Consider the following 15,775-nt stretch of genomic DNA (forward strand, 5'->3'; position numbering starts at 1 on the left):
TCACATGTCCTCAATTTGTGCCTATTGCTAATTCCAAATAAGTAGAAATAAAAACAAATTACCAGCAAATGTCAGCTGATGAGTTTTAATTCTTTAAATATAAATGTACATTTTTGTTTTGTCTAAACAATAATGTGCAAAATAAACATTCTTCTTGTACAAGTGTAAAGTTAAAATCTATTTACATTAGGAAGGACTTTGGGCCCAAATTGGCTTTTTATCTGCTAAAGATATCAAAAGTACCTCTTTACACACCTCTGTACCAAACAAAAGGTCAACTTGGGCTTAAGCTGTGTTTTCTAATGTAAATACAACAGTGTTACAAGTCTTCCGCAACCATAGATGTTTGAAATTTAAGCCACTGCAAGAACCCATTGATCAAAAATAACCCCTTAAACTTAATTAAATCAGTCCTGAAGCAGCAGACATCAAAGAGCTTGTGGTAAAAGATCAGCCTCTCTACCTGAAGTCCAGGGCCCCTGAGGGGAGAGAGTTCACGGTGGATTTGATTCAGGGGCCCCTGAGGTGCAGAGACAGCAATTTACAGTTACTGCTATAGGTTGTGATTTCTCCTGTGGCAGGGGTGTGTGGACAGAGTCTGTAGTTTATCTACATATCTGCAGGCCTTGTGCTGCTGCTTGTTCTCTTTGATGTCCTCTTGCTAAAACGTTAGACCTTTGGGTTGTCGCAGGCGAAAGGTGGAGAACGTGTTTGATAAGGAACAGAATGGTCCTTGTACGTATCTTGCTAATGTCACTTCTGTACTCTCACGTAAAGCTACCTGCCCTTGTGTGACCCCAGGTTGTTAACATGTTACATATTAAGTTTGGGATAAGTCTTTATTCTGCTACAGCTTACAATGATGCAATATGGTACGGCAGGAGTAAACGCTTATTTTGTCACCAACATTGTATGTACTTATAGGTACAGTAGGGACAAGACTAAAGGGAGAAAGCCCCTAGAAGCTGCTAGTTTGGTGCTTTTCATTCTGCGACAGTGACTTCTGCTTTTCTCTTCTTCAGTAGATTCTTCAGGAAGAACTCACCTGTAAAGAGAAAAGACAGATTAGAAAAATATATATTGTGTCTGACCCATGTGAACTACATGAAGAAATGCATTTACCTTGCTGTCCATTATGGTTTCTAGGATATTTTCTGTTAATTTGTATGATATATATTAATGTACACTGTGGCAATAAAGCACTGGCTAGATGTAAGCAGTGACCAAAACCTGTCATATGACTAATGTGGTTTCACATGATTGTGAGCAAAACTATGTAACTTTTCCCGCCTTGGTGCCCCTACAGATTGGAAGCTGAATTGTCCCATTATGTCTCATTCGAACTACAGATCCGATACCCAATCTGGCAAACTTGCTCAGTGCGGTTATAGCCGGTACAGAGTTGTGATCACTGCATAAAAACTTAAAGGGTCAGTTCACCCAACTTACAAAAGTGCATATTCTCACACTTAATTCATAGCCACAAATAATTAGCAATTTAACGGTTGATGTTTTTAGATGTCAAAGCTCAAAGTAGAAAAAAGGACTCTGGATAGACCACAGACCTCACTGAACAGTTTTCATTACTACTAGTTGATCATTATTTTTGAAAAGATGTTACTGCTGCTGAATTTTCAATTGTCAATTTTCAGTAGAAACAAACCTGTTTTCACATACAGTGGGGTTCGAAAGTTTGGCCACCCCACGTAAAAATGTTGATAATATGCATAAAGTAGCCAAGAAAAGATGGAAAAAATCTCCAAAAGGCATCAAAGGACAGATTAGACATATGCGTCTGCAAAGGTTTGGGCACTCTGCAGAGTTCATAGCATGCACCGCCCCCTTTGGAAAGCTAAGTATTTTTTTCGTGACCCGGAAGCTATCGTAAGTAGTCTGTAACTGTGTTAAGCGTTTGTATGCTGCATACCCGGAAGTCATCAACGAGACGAGCGTAAAAATGTTTTTAGACGAATATGCTAGTTTTCTGAGAGGAGTGTGCGGAGGTTGTGTGCTGAGCAGGGACTTGTCAGGGACTTCTGTCCTGACGGCCAACAGCATGGGCGCCCTCTGCTGACCGTCAAGCTCGCAGGAGTCACACAAAAAAAAAACATTGTAAAATTGAGACGTATTCACCCGTATTTTATTTTCCGGTATCCATCTATAAACGCATCAAATGCAAACACATAACGAGATTGTTTTCCGTTTTCCGTTTTTTTAAAAGGGGGGCAGTACAAGGTATTAACTCTGCAGGGTTCCCAAACTTCTGCAGATGCCATTTTTTTGTTTTCTGTTATTTTGAAAGTGTAAATGATGTAGTAAAATCTAACTTTTTGTAATACATAATGTTGGCGCACATTTGTTTGTTTGTTTGGTCGGAAATTGTCAGTAAGTCAATAAGAAATGTCAGTGAGTTACTTGTCCACAAGTTTCTAACTTACATTGGATATGACAATCCGTTTATTTTAAAGTAAAAACAAAAGTAATCAAACATAATAACTGGTCTTCTTTTAATCCTTATCCTTCACTTAAACCATGCTCAACCACACTTAACCACGTCAAAAAACTGTGACCTTGCTGTGCGCAACACAGCTGACCCAATTAGGCCACATTTAAATAAACTTGTACCTCTCCAGGATCACATGCTGGTCAACCAAGGAAATGGCTCCAACACATAATACAAATGTCTAATCTGTCATTTGATGCCTTTTGGCATCTTTTCTTGGCTTCTTTATGCACATTAATACAATTTTTATTTCTTATCTGGGGTGCCAAAACTTTTGAACCCCACTGTACATTGTATTATGTCTCGGAGGCAGATATCTCAAAAATATATTTTGTTCCAACTTGGGTGAATTGACTCTTAATGCTGCTGTTGCACTCTTTATTCACCGATTCACTTTTAATGAGTTTCAGTTGAATCTGAATATTCTGTAAATGTAGAATAAAATAAAGTTGCCCTCTATGTTACCGGGATAAATTGGGCCATTCATAACTTGTGCATGTTAAAAGTGTGCAGGGTGTGTTTCTCACCTGCTTTGTAGGAGGATCGCACCAGTGGTCCACTTGCTGTGTAAATGAATCCCATATCGTTCCCAACTTTCTCCCAGTGGGAAAACCTCTCTGGAGTGACATATTCCTCCACCTAGACCCAAAGACACATTATCACAGTGTGCAATCACTTATCAAATGTGCATTTTTCTTAGAACATGTGGAAATACTGCATAAAGTGTAATGTGTTACCTTTAAGTGCCGTTTAGTGGGTTGCATGTACTGGCCCAGTGTTAGACAGTCCACTCCTGCCTCTCGCAACTCTGCAACATCAACCAGAACAGTGTGGTCAGGAAATTGTTGTACTTTGTGTCAAATATATATTTTTTCTGGAAATATACGTATGTGTATACACCTGTCAAGGTGTTGAGTATCTGTTGGTCAGTCTCGCCCAGTCCCAGCATGATGGAAGTCTTAGTGAGCCCAGTTGGTTTGACCTTTTTAGCGTGCTTCAGGACACTCAGAGACTGGTCAAAGTTTGCTCTAGGGTCACGCACAAATCTGCAAACAGATGGGACAGAAAGACACCCTGGTTGAAATTATCAAAAAAGGTAAATACAGTAAACCCCCATACTTAAAATGTGTACACAGATTACCATAAACAATAAAACAAGAAGTGGCTCTGATGTGTGAGCCTTAAATGCTGCCCTGAAGGAAATGTGCATAATGTGTGAATTAAGTATTATATAAATGTAAAACCCTGCCTGCGATTTTCCTCCTGCTGGTCAGTGTGTGTGTTTACTGTCCTCCTGTCTATGACTAACTGGCTTTCCTCTTGTGGCAGAGTTGAAACCAAGAAAGGTAAAACAATTACGCTAAAACAACTACACACACTACATACAGCATTTTAGGGAATAAACCAGACTGTATATCAGTTAGTTTGTGCGTTTATGGATACAAGGTGTAAAGTTTGTTTTTACATTAGAACATGTGATTGGTGACTTTTAAACTTTGCTATACAGCAGCTTAACATGACACATTTTACAGGGCTATTGCATTTCCCTGCAAACACATTTTACTTTAGTGCAAGAGATATAAGGTTTGTTTTCCGCCATTTTATAATGATGCCTTTACAAGAGACAATATCATTATTCAAAAACAGTGATATTCTGATATGGCTTGGTGGCTGGTCAGAAGACACTAATATGAGACTGAAGAGTTGATGAAGTCAAAGCCTACAGGCTTTTCTAAATGTTGAAACAGAGATTCCATGCTAGGCTTCTAGCCTTGCATTCATTATCTTATAAAAGAATTACAGCCAATATAGTAACAGCTGGTAAAATACAGATGCAGTGTTCAGGCTCAGTCAGTACCTTTGCAGCTCTCGCACTGTCTCTACATTGTGGGCGTACACATCCAACCCTGACAGGGCGATCTTCTCTACTGCTGCGAGGTCGCCACGAAAATCAGGGGTCAGACATTCAACCAGGATCTTAGAGTCCCTAAAATGAGGATGACAAGAGTGCTTGTTTGTTATTTTGCACAGATATCAAGATGCAAACAGCCAATGAATCCAAAAGCAATAGTAGATTATACTGTACCTTTCTTTTAGATTGGAGACCGTTTTAGCAAAGTGCTCTGCCCCTCCATCAGCAATATCTGTAGGGGTGGGGGGACACAAAACTCTTGGTTGGTTATTTAGAATTTGTGTATATTAAAATTTTTTGGAAACATTTTAAATGGTTTAAAGTCACACGTGGGAAGAATTAGGTAGAGTTAAGAAGCCATTACCATCTCTGTCGACTGAGGTGAGAACAACATAGTCCAGTCCCCAGGCAGCGATAGCCTTGGCTGTGTTGTAGGGCTCGTCTGGGTCAAGAGGTGGAGGTTGACGGGCGGTCTTTATGGAGCAGAACCTGCACCCACGGGTACACGTGTCTCCCATCAGCTACATATAAAGAGAGCAGGGAGAAAAAAAATACAATAAATGAATAAATAAAAACGTAGTCATTTGTATGTCATAGGACTAGAGCAAACAATCTCTACAGATATCTGTTGTGATATGTTACTAATAAACAAGCAGCAGGTATAGTTTTATTAAACATGTGGGTTATGGATTTTTCATTTATTGATTAAATTATGTGAAACTGGAAGCACTTCCTACAGCAATACATATGATGTTTTATTGTTTGGAAAATCTGGACACGTACATATTTACAGTGCACAGAGATAATATCAAAGTGCCTTTTTGTCTCCCAAAAAAAGTGTGCTTTTCTAGAATGGTCAGTAAAATTCAGTCATAGTGTGCCAGGAGGATTACCATGATGGTGGCTGTGGCTGTGGCGTACTCTCCTCCTCCCCAGCATTCCCCAATATTAGGACACCTGGCCTCCTCACACACCTGAGAAAAAACAGACAGTCTTATAAAGGCACAAGAACTGACTGACATGTTTTTTGGACTTGTCTTCAGTGTCAGATGTATTATCAGACATATTAGTAGTAGTTTCAAGGTAGAACTCACTGTATCACTTAAGCCCATGTATTTGAAGGATATACGTAGTTGAAGCAAGTATTTCTTTTGCATGTTGGTTTCAAAATGCCATCATTCAAAATCAAATACAAGCTAACAACTATTGTGTTTTCATAAACAATGTAAAAAATAATAGAATGAAAATCCTCTTCTTTCATACAAATTACCATAACTTTTTTGTCTCCCCATTGCATGTTCTATTTAAGCTCTGATAAGTATAACTAAAATTAGTTTAGAAAAAAATAACAAATAAAATAACATTGAATGGATTAGTTGTGACCCTTACATTAAAGGGTACAGGTGGAACTAAACATTTTTATTGTCAACGCCTCTCGTCATTTTTGAAGCGTCTGCTTTTCTTCACTCGCTTGCAGAGACTATTCCTTTAACTTTTCACCTGTTTTACACAACTCACTGTATGCAGGTTCAGGTCTCTCAGAGTGTTCTTCAGCCTGTTGTAGTTTTTTCCAATGGGGATCTCCGTCTTGAGCCATGGGGGAAGGCGCAGCCTGTCACAAAAGAAAATAGCAGTCATTCCCCACTGTGGGTCTAGAGGATGTGGATACAATCTTTTATTATGTATGCCACTGTAGCTTTTGTGAAAATTCAACAGGAAAAAATATATTTATATAGATAAAGGATTCAGAAATATTCTCCATTTATAACCATAAAGATGTCCTATTGAAGAAAATGCAACATCGCCCAAAATTAAATATTAAAATGGGACAGCTACCATAGTAAGTTCTTATCATACTGTGATTTGCTTTGCCCTTTTAAATACAGCAGTAAAACTTCAAAGTGAGGAAACAGAAATAATTGCTAATTGCTGCTCAGTCAGCCCACTAACTATCATATAATCCTATACATAATCCTCTGTAAAGTGTAGTGTAAATCAAATACATGACTTACACAAGATTGCATCACCCTGATACACCCCACATCCACTACAGAACACATACCTTGTTGCACTGTATGTGTTATGTGTGTGTTTGTATACATTAGGGGTGTGAATCTTCACTGGTCTAACAATTTGATTACAATTATCCAAGTGTGACACTATGAGCAACTCAGCACACAATTCAGGTTCATTCAAAAGGGCAAAGAGTAGTATGAGCTGTTTTTTCTATACAACTGTCCAGTCCCATTTGCCTGATAAGCAGGAACTGGCTGGCCTGTGAGGTTTACTACATTTGGTACTCCACGATGAATCAGTGAATACATTTCTTCATCTGTAACATACACACACATCTTTTGTATCCTACTTGTATGTACATAACAGTTCTGTTTATTTTTTATCACCTATCTTTGTTCAGCTTTTTGTCCTAGTTTGTAGCTGAACGGGTACTGTGTGTCTATTACTATCTTCCTGTAAATTGAGAGCGCCTCACAACCAGAGTGACATTCTTTGTATTTGTACACATACTTGGCCAATAAAGTTGACTTGGGTCTCTAATGCAATATAAACAATACCTAGTGTACAGATGCACACATAATGTGCACACAAGCATAATGTTAAAGGCAGGGTGTCCTGCAGTGCTTTACAGCAGAGGTGGGCCAGCTGCAGCAGCTCTTAAAAAAAGAGCAAACCGATTACACTTTAAGTAAAACATAAACCATTACTATTATTACTACTTCACACTGCAAATGTCAGACTAGACAATGAAGATCTTCCTGGGTAGCGTGCCACCTCGAACAATTTCCCTTAAAAGTATGACAGCTTTAACACTTATTAGACATCAGGGGATTCAATTCAACACAGTCTGGAGGGTAAGGCTTGGTCTGATCTGGTCTTTGAACCCTTCAGATACACTCACAAATGAAACAAAAAACTGAAACACTTTCACACTGCTGCAATATCTCTACCGTCTCACCTCTCTCCTTTCTCTCTCTTCAGGTTGCCTCTGTACTCTTCCCACTTGTTTTTCTCCGATAATTCCCCTGAAATGAAGTCTTGTAGATCAGGCCCGCCGTCACCAAGAAGCTCCTTCTTTCTGTCTGCCCGGTTTGAGGAGGATTTCTTCACAGCTGTAAGACCGCTGGTATAAACCTGCAGAGCAAGGACTCACTACTTCACAAAGTCTCTTCGTACAATCATACATGTCATAATGTTTACAAACCGGTGCACCATGCCACTTATTTTGGGGAATTATAAACAGCCATTACTGTCACTTAAGCTGAGTTACAAAACATAACGTTAGCTAACTACTTTAAGGCCCGTGATCGGGCTTACACCAGAAGGTAGCCGTTATTGAATACCGTCAGTGTTTGGTAGTTGGAGAATATTCGAGCAGAGGAAATACTTACATGTGGGATGCATATGGGACTCAGCCACAGATGGTTTGCGGAGAAACGGCCAGCTACACAATAACTTTGTTTCAACAGCGCCATGACTTTAGCTAGCTGGCGACTGTCATTGGCAACAAACTTCGACAAGCGACTGCTTTGGTCTGGTGCTACATTCACTGAATGTACGCACAATGGGGAGATAGAAAAACTTTCCTTCCCCCCATAGATACATTGCGTTCATAGATGCTTCCAACATCTGTTAAATGCGCTAAACTAGTATATTTGTATATTTGTAAGTATTGGAGATATATTTTATAATTCAACCTTTATCTAACAAGGTAAGCCAAGAAGACCCAACATTTAGAAAGTTCATGTGAAAGGTTATTCCTACTCGAAGAATGCGACAGAGCTAGCGTTAACTGGGAGAACATTGACAGTTAATAGTTAATATCTAGACAATAAAACAACGTCTCTGCCGGTCGGTACTTGTTCCCAATTCTAAAACAACACTAGATTTCACTTTTCTACATTTCTGTTTAATATATTAGACATATACTACGAAAATGATCATGAAGTTCCTAGATTGTCTTGTAATGCCTGATGACAGCACGTAGGTGCTCTACAATTGCGTCGTGACGTCCTTCCTTCCTCCTTTCCTCTGCTACCGGCGAGGTGAGGGTAGCTGAAAAGATTATGGCTTAAGTTTCATCTGGCTTCATCTGTGTCAATTAAATATTTTGTGGGCTTAATTTTGAACAGCCAAATGTGTACAACGTTGTATTACACATTATAAGCTGTATTTGCCTTTACTTTAGATTTGTTAAGCAATATTTTGTTCTTCTATTGATTACGCCGTCTGTCGGAGGCCTGGCGTTGTAACCCTGTTTATCTGCATGGCCTTATTGCGTTATTAACGATATTAGTTTTAAAAGCTAGTATTCTTGTTGTATCAGCTGTTAATTACGGCCATTTACATGTAGCAGAACTATCATTAAGTGATAATACGTGGGTTACACTGGTGTCCGCTTAAGCTAGTTTTTCGTTAGCTAGTTAGTTCTAATTTACCGAGGATGTGCTGAGTTGCTCCAGTTAGACACTGCATGTTACAATGGCCACATTATAACGTAAAACAAATAAAATTAACGTAAGTTTATGTTTAACATGTCAGGTCAGCACTGGATACTTTACACCCTTAGTCTGAACTTTAGAAGAAACGTTAACTGCTGTCACGTAGCTAACGTTATCCTTTGGCAGTGGTCTCAACAAGTATCTAGCTCGCTAATAGGTTGACCAAAAGACACAATTATCCCGATATTAAAAGTGAGGTAGCTGACTTTGTGGGCCATGGCAATGCAAACTGATGTTTTCTTGTACATAATAGGAATATTTTCAGAGATGTAGCTAGCTATGTGGCCCATATAAAGTTAAAAATAGTCATGAATCTTTAATTATTTCATACGTGTAACCTTATGGTTAATTTTAACAGTAGCGTGTGTTTTTGAAAACAAATGTAATGCAAGTATCTCTAGGTCTATTTTGATTTTTTGATTTTTTTTTTTTAAACTAGCCCTTTGATAGAGAAAGATTAAAGACCCTTGTCCTAAGGGATCATGGGTGTAAACACAATGCTTCTGTTTTTTTAATAGAATGAAGACCATTCTCAGCAGTCAGACCGTCGACATCCCCGACAATGGTAAGAATCTTGTGTTTATTGCACACAATCTGGGTGATCTTGTAGTGTCTGGGATTTAAACTTCTTAAATCATTTGTGTGGAGTTTAGCTTCTTACTTCTGTATGCTTGTTTTTTTTTTTGTAGTCGAGGTGAGGTTGAAGGGGCGAACAGTGACGGTCAAGGGGCCCCGCGGCAAACTCGTTAGGGAGTTCAACCACATCAACCTAGAGCTCAGTCTGCTGGGCAAAAAACAGAAGAAGGTAAGGAGGAACAAGTCATGTTTGCTTCAAATAATGTGAAATACAGAATAAATCAGTGCTTTTATTGCTGACCTGAATTAAAGTGAATTATTACAACAATGTCTATGTAGGCTCAAATACAGCTGGGCATTAGGTTTATCATTACCCCCTTAGAAGGATCTTAGAGTCAAACTGAGGCACATAACAGGGATACATGTAAATATGTTTGTCTTCTATTGCATATACTATCTTGATGGTTATTATAGCCTAATCAGATCTGTTGAGGGCATTTGTAGCATGTTGCTCATACATCACAAGGAGGTTGGAAAACACTATTAAGAAGCCCTTGTCTCAAAGCACACAAATAACTCAACTTGGCAGCTCAATGCATTTAATCAATTCTATGATGGATAACTTACGTCTACCGTATTAATATTTTTACATCTGACAGCCCCCCACCCTGAACATTAATTGCATATAAAATGGCAGTAATTTGTAAAATGGCCATACCAAAATCCCAGATGTCAGCAATGTCTTCAAATTGCTTTTGTTTTCCGACAATGAAAGTAATGCAAGTCTTTTACTGTCTTCCTTAGCTTCGTGTGGATAAATGGTGGGGAAACAGGAAGGAACTGGCCACAGTCCGCACCATCTGCAGCCATGTCCAGAACATGATCAAGGGAGTCACTTTGGTGAGACTACAGTTACCTTTAACTGATGCTGTTTGAGATATTGATAAAGGCTAATTCTGCCGATGGCAAACTACTTGAACATCTGTGGTAGGATTAGTATGTTTTGTAGGTATGGATTCTCTTCTGTCTGGCTGGTTGTTAGTAGAACAATGTATTTTGTTTGCCTGTTATGTTTAGACTCAATGTCTCTCTTTTGTATGACTGCAGGGTTTCCGGTACAAAATGCGTTCTGTGTACGCCCATTTTCCCATCAACGTTGTCATTCAGGAGACTGGAACTCTGGTCGAGATCAGGAACTTCTTGGGAGAGAAGTACATTCGCCGTGTCCGAATGAGGGCTGGTGGGTCTTCAAGTTCTGAAAATATTATAGTAGGGGTTCAAGAATATTGTAATTTTCTTTCAAATCCAAGTTTCTAAGTTGTGGCATAAAAGATGGAGTACATTCAAGCTACATACATACTGTTTTTGGGTTGGGGGTATAAGGTTTACTAGAGCATTTTCTGTGAAATGAAACATTCTAAATTGCCTTGCACAGAATCTCCCATCTGTGGGTGAATTGGCAACATAATGATGCACTTTATCTTGTCCTCAGGTTTGAAAGAGTACTGTAGAAGTGCAGTCGGTTGTACTGATGTCTGTATTTGATCATGTGTGACAGTAATTGTATCCCATTGTGAATAGTTTTAAAAACAAATGTCTCTTTCCCCCAGGTGTTAACTGTGCTGTCTCAGCTGCCCAGAAGGACGAGCTGGTGCTGGAGGGTAATGACATTGAGCTGGTGTCAAACTCAGGTACAGTGTCTGCCTTTTTCTCTACAGCTGTTTTACATGGCACTTATATTTTTCACAACATTACAGTAGAATGATTCATAACACTACACCTCCTAATAACCTTCACCATGTTTGAACTTGTACATTCAGCTTCTTAAGACTCAACTAAGATTGTGCAGGTTGTTTCATTGCAGGATTTGTGACCAATTAATGATAATCACTTTAGTTCATTACAGCTTCCTACAAGCTTGGTGTCATACTTTATAATGGATTAGGAAATCTGTTGGTGATGTGATTGGCAGACTAGCTGGTACCTCTGACCCAAAACTATAGACATTACTGTACTGTCAGTCATTTGGTGTTGTAGTTAATACTGTCGAATCCTGCTTTCATATTGTAGCCCCCTCTTCCATTCTATAGAATAATAGAATAGTCCCCTCGCCTGTCAACAGGATATCTATCTGTATATAGATCACTTAGTATTTTCCTGCCATATTAGGTAGTACTTCATCATTATTTAAGGTGCACTTAGTTTTTTGTTTTAGAAAACTGCAGCCAATTCAATTTAAATGTATATGGTAGAATTAAGTTATTTGCAGCACTATTTCTGTTCAAAAGATATTTGATTGCAAAGATGACTGAAGACAGTGGTTCCCATGCAATTTGCCTTGTTCCAGGGTTACATATGAGCTGAGTTGTGAGCACTTAAGCAAAAGTGACTTGTATTATTTTAGAGCTCTGAAGAATAATTATTTTACCAGGAAAATGCAAAGATCAATGTAAAATAAAATTGGCTTAACAAAATGAAATGAACAGCTCAGAAAAACTTTGCAAACCTACTGACCTCAGTTATCTGTATATCTTTTTATTCTCTACATTTGAAGAAAGAAAAATACTATCAGTGATTGAAGTAAACGCATCTAAAAAATATCACTTTTCATATGCAGATGTAAACCCATTTTAATAAAGCTGAAACCTCATTTCCTTGCAAATGTGAAATAGAGCCACAACTTTCTGACTTCAAAACTCATCCCTTGTGCCCCCCCCCCCCCCACATTTGTTGTAATCCCGTGTGATGTGTTGCTCATCTTCCCAACCTCTCTGTTCCAGCTGCTCTGATCCAACAGGCCACCACAGTCAAAAATAAGGATATCAGAAAGTTCTTGGATGGTATTTACGTGTCTGAGAAGGGAACAGTACAAGAATCGTCTCAGTAAAAGTTACATCTGCACTCGTTGAGGTTAGACAATGCCGCCAAAGCCTCCCCTGTGGCTTGTTTCCTTTTAACTTTGCACGTTTCTTACACTGTCTGTTTTCTTTTCTCTTTTCTTAAATTGCTTGGTTATTTCTTAGTTTTTTAATGGTAGTAGGGCTGGGCAATATGGTATAAAACTAGGGGTAGTGTTTTATAAAATTAAGCCTAAGATGTCTTTAAATTGTTTTTTAATTTGACCAACAATCAAACATTCACACACCGATATGGACAGCCGAGGCTGATCTCTGGTCCACACCATGTTAACATCTGGCTGCTTTTCTCCAAAATTGAATCACTTATTTTTTGCTGCAGGTGTTCAAAATACATAGACCTGCATTTTTCGTGGACTGTCTGACGAGTGGGGCCCAATGCCGTGTTTGTGAATGAATGCTCAGCCAGCGCCTGAGAACTAGAGAACTAGCATTATTAGCGGTTGTACAGTTTACCTTTTAATCAAATCGCCTGCAAATGACACCAGGCTCTTACAGTAGAACTACCTCGCAGCTTAATACTGACAAAACACCACATCAAACTTTGGCCTGCATGCAAGGAAAATAAATATTCAAATCCCAAAAATGAAAATCGAAAACCTACCATCAAACAAATATGTGGCTCCAGCCCTACTCAAACTTTAAATTTAGTTTTTGCTTGAAAAATATCAATTAAAAACAGTTCATTATCTTCAGATTGTAATTGTTCCGTTAGATTAATTGGGACAGTTCTGTTCTGGTACTTTTCTCAACTTGCCTGAGAAACGGCAATTGTACTCAACACATTTGCTTTGGGCTCCACAATTACGGCCAAAATGAAAATCACGATTATTTTGATCAGTATTGTGATAACGATTTAATTATCAGATTATTTGTTGATTTTAACCGAAACTCATTTTTATTGTCACATAGGCTATTTATAATGACTTTCACAGCCATATTATGCTACATTCTTGTGTTGAAGTTGCATAGACATACGGCTGCAACACATGTAAATGAAAATTGGCTATCTGACTTTTTAAATGTATCTCTGAGGAAGCGCCTTCACTTTTTTTCAACAATAACTGATAAAAAGAGCCAAGGACAGTATAACGACTATCTGTTGAATTTTCCCCCCGTTACTCTGTCCTCTGTGACTGTCATCTAGAAACTCAGCTGCTCGGTGCAGGGAACAACTCTGACTGGCGCGTGATCAGTGGTTTACGGAGCGGTAGATTTTTTTTGCAAAAAAAACGGAAAGTTCTATGAAATTACGCATTTAAAAAAAAATAGCTCGATCATGCAAATTTAATCATGGGAAGTCAATATTGTGATTAAAATTTGATTCATTGTGCAGCCCTACATTTGCTATTTTAGGACCGATTGCAAGTTTGACATCTTGTTCTTGTTGCGGTTATAGTCATATTCGGGCATTTTCCAAATAAATAGTGTACGGACTCATCCTAGAGCATGCAGTCTTTAATAGTGCTCATGTCATGCAGGCTCTCAGGCCTCTTTAATAAAAAGCATGTGTTAATTAAACCACCCATCTACAGTGGTGGAAGAAGTAATCTAATATTTTCCTTCAGTAAAAGTAGCAATACCACATTGTACAAATATATATTGTTACAATTCCTGCATTCAAAAGCTTAAGTATATTTTGGCAACAATACTTTTAATGAAGTACCAAAAGTAAAAGTACCAATGCAGAAAGTCATTTCAGAGTATGTATTGTAACACAGAAATTTAATGTATGTATTGAGTACATCACTTTAACGTTTCCTTGGATAATTGTAATTGTAACCTGTGATAAATAAGTTATTAATAGATTTATATTTGGTATTGATCTGAATTCTCAAGTAACTAATGTCACCTGAATAGGGGTGAGAAGTATTTTTATTTATTTTTTCCCCTTCCAAAAGCACTTGCTTTGTCTGGTCAGTGGCCGGGTGAGTTGTCGTAGAAGGGTAGAATGACTTCTTCACTGTGGGTGAGATGGCAGCAATAAACTGTTGCTGACTAATCTCAATCAGTGATGAGACAGACCACGATGCTGTAGCCAGTGTCCTTTCTAAACCGCATGAATACTACAGCAAAACTTGTATCAGACAGGGGTAATAAATTGCATTATTTTTTTATAATGTAGTAGCGTAAAGACCTAAATTAGCATAATATAGAAATAGTGAAGTCAAATTATACTTGAATAAATGTACTTTGTTACATTTCACTGGTAGTTGCATGTGTTCAGGGCTATCCCCTCACCAGGCTTTTCTGTTTTTTAGCGGCGTTGATCCAGCAGGCCACCACGGTCAGAAAGAAGGACATCAGGAAGTTCCTGGACGGCATCTACGTCAGCGAGAAGACCACTGTGGTGGAGCGAGATGCTGAGTAGCTGTTTCCCATCCTGTTATGACTAATAAAGCTACAAACTTTTCCAATTCCATCTGTCTTGTTTGTTTTTTGTGCATTCGATTCCTTTAGCTTCATGGGTTATAAGTTAACACGGCACTTAAGGGATAAATTTGGCAAGAATAGTAATGGTAACTCAAAGGTGGGGGTGGAAGTAACATTTCTATTTGTTTTTTTGTTATGTACTTGTATGTTTAATTCTTTGTATATATTTTATCACACACATTTCTAGTCGCATTTAGTTTAAAAAAAAGTATCAGTTTTACACTTGTCCTGACTTCAAAAATATATAATTTACAATTTGTTGATTATATATTTTGCCTATCATAATTTAACACCTGGATCTTCATACTTTCTGGAGGTTTACCATTACCATGTTAATTTTATTCAGGGGACGTATGGGTGCTTGAACTTTGTGTTTTCAAGGTTTGAAAGGTGCTTGAATTTGGGACACAATGCTTAAATGATTGAATTTCTCTTTGATTTTTGCAACCCATTCAACCAAAATATAAATCACGTAAAGAACCGTGTCTGGAGCTATCTGCGGAGCAAGCGAGGACGGGCTGTCTTAGAACATGGTAAAGTTGGTTTTATATTGGAAGGTCAAACTCCATAATAAAAGTTTCGAATGTCCAATAGCCAACGTCCAATATAAAACCAGCTTTACCACAGGAGAATTTTGCATTTTAGAAATAATCTCTGGTTTTAAGTCAAGGCTCCCATTGCTGTCAGCTTTATGTCACTGTTGCAGTCAAAAGGTATTTGATTGGCGACATTTTGAAACATTTAATTATTACGCTGTAGCCATCAAGTTCTCTGAAAGATTAATTGTACACACGTACTTGCATGTGTGTATGTGTCAGTAAGTGGAACTCATCAGAGATGGCTCTCCTTCCTTCCCTCCTTGGCCCTCTTCTTCCAACTCTTCCTCCTTGAACTTGTCCTTGTTGTCATCCCCTGCCTC

General features: G+C 38.4%; 2 protein-coding genes across 3 annotated transcripts; one reads left to right on the top strand and one right to left on the bottom strand.

Moving 5' to 3' along the window:
• Positions 1-154: 154 nt before the first annotated feature.
• lias (lipoic acid synthetase) lies at positions 155-8,000 on the bottom strand. Its single transcript, XM_034858884.1, has 11 exons — positions 7,823-8,000; positions 7,390-7,565; positions 5,934-6,027; positions 5,309-5,389; positions 4,780-4,936; positions 4,590-4,647; positions 4,362-4,490; positions 3,404-3,549; positions 3,241-3,311; positions 3,031-3,142; positions 155-1,045 (listed from the first exon to the last, which is right to left on the bottom strand). The coding sequence occupies exons 1-11, from the start codon at positions 7,904-7,906 to the stop codon at positions 984-986; spliced, it is 1,170 nt and encodes a 389-aa protein (XP_034714775.1). The 5' UTR covers positions 7,907-8,000; the 3' UTR covers positions 155-983.
• Positions 8,001-8,396: 396 nt separating this feature from the next.
• rpl9 (ribosomal protein L9) lies at positions 8,397-14,845 on the top strand. Of its 2 annotated transcripts, XM_034859086.1 has the most exons (8): positions 8,452-8,476; positions 9,451-9,497; positions 9,622-9,737; positions 10,313-10,408; positions 10,616-10,748; positions 11,119-11,199; positions 12,289-12,418; positions 14,685-14,845. In XM_034859086.1, the coding sequence occupies exons 2-7, from the start codon at positions 9,452-9,454 to the stop codon at positions 12,393-12,395; spliced, it is 579 nt and encodes a 192-aa protein (XP_034714977.1). In that variant the 5' UTR covers positions 8,452-8,476; position 9,451; the 3' UTR covers positions 12,396-12,418; positions 14,685-14,845. The 2 variants fall into 2 exon arrangements, with proteins under 2 accessions (XP_034714971.1, XP_034714977.1); XM_034859080.1 differs by lacking the exon at positions 12,289-12,418 and having other exon boundaries at positions 8,397-8,476.
• The last annotated feature ends 930 nt before the right edge of the window (positions 14,846-15,775 follow it).

Source organism: Etheostoma cragini, chromosome 2 (assembly GCF_013103735.1).
Source record: "Etheostoma cragini isolate CJK2018 chromosome 2, CSU_Ecrag_1.0, whole genome shotgun sequence".
Taxonomy (NCBI): Eukaryota; Metazoa; Chordata; class Actinopteri; order Perciformes; family Percidae; genus Etheostoma; species Etheostoma cragini.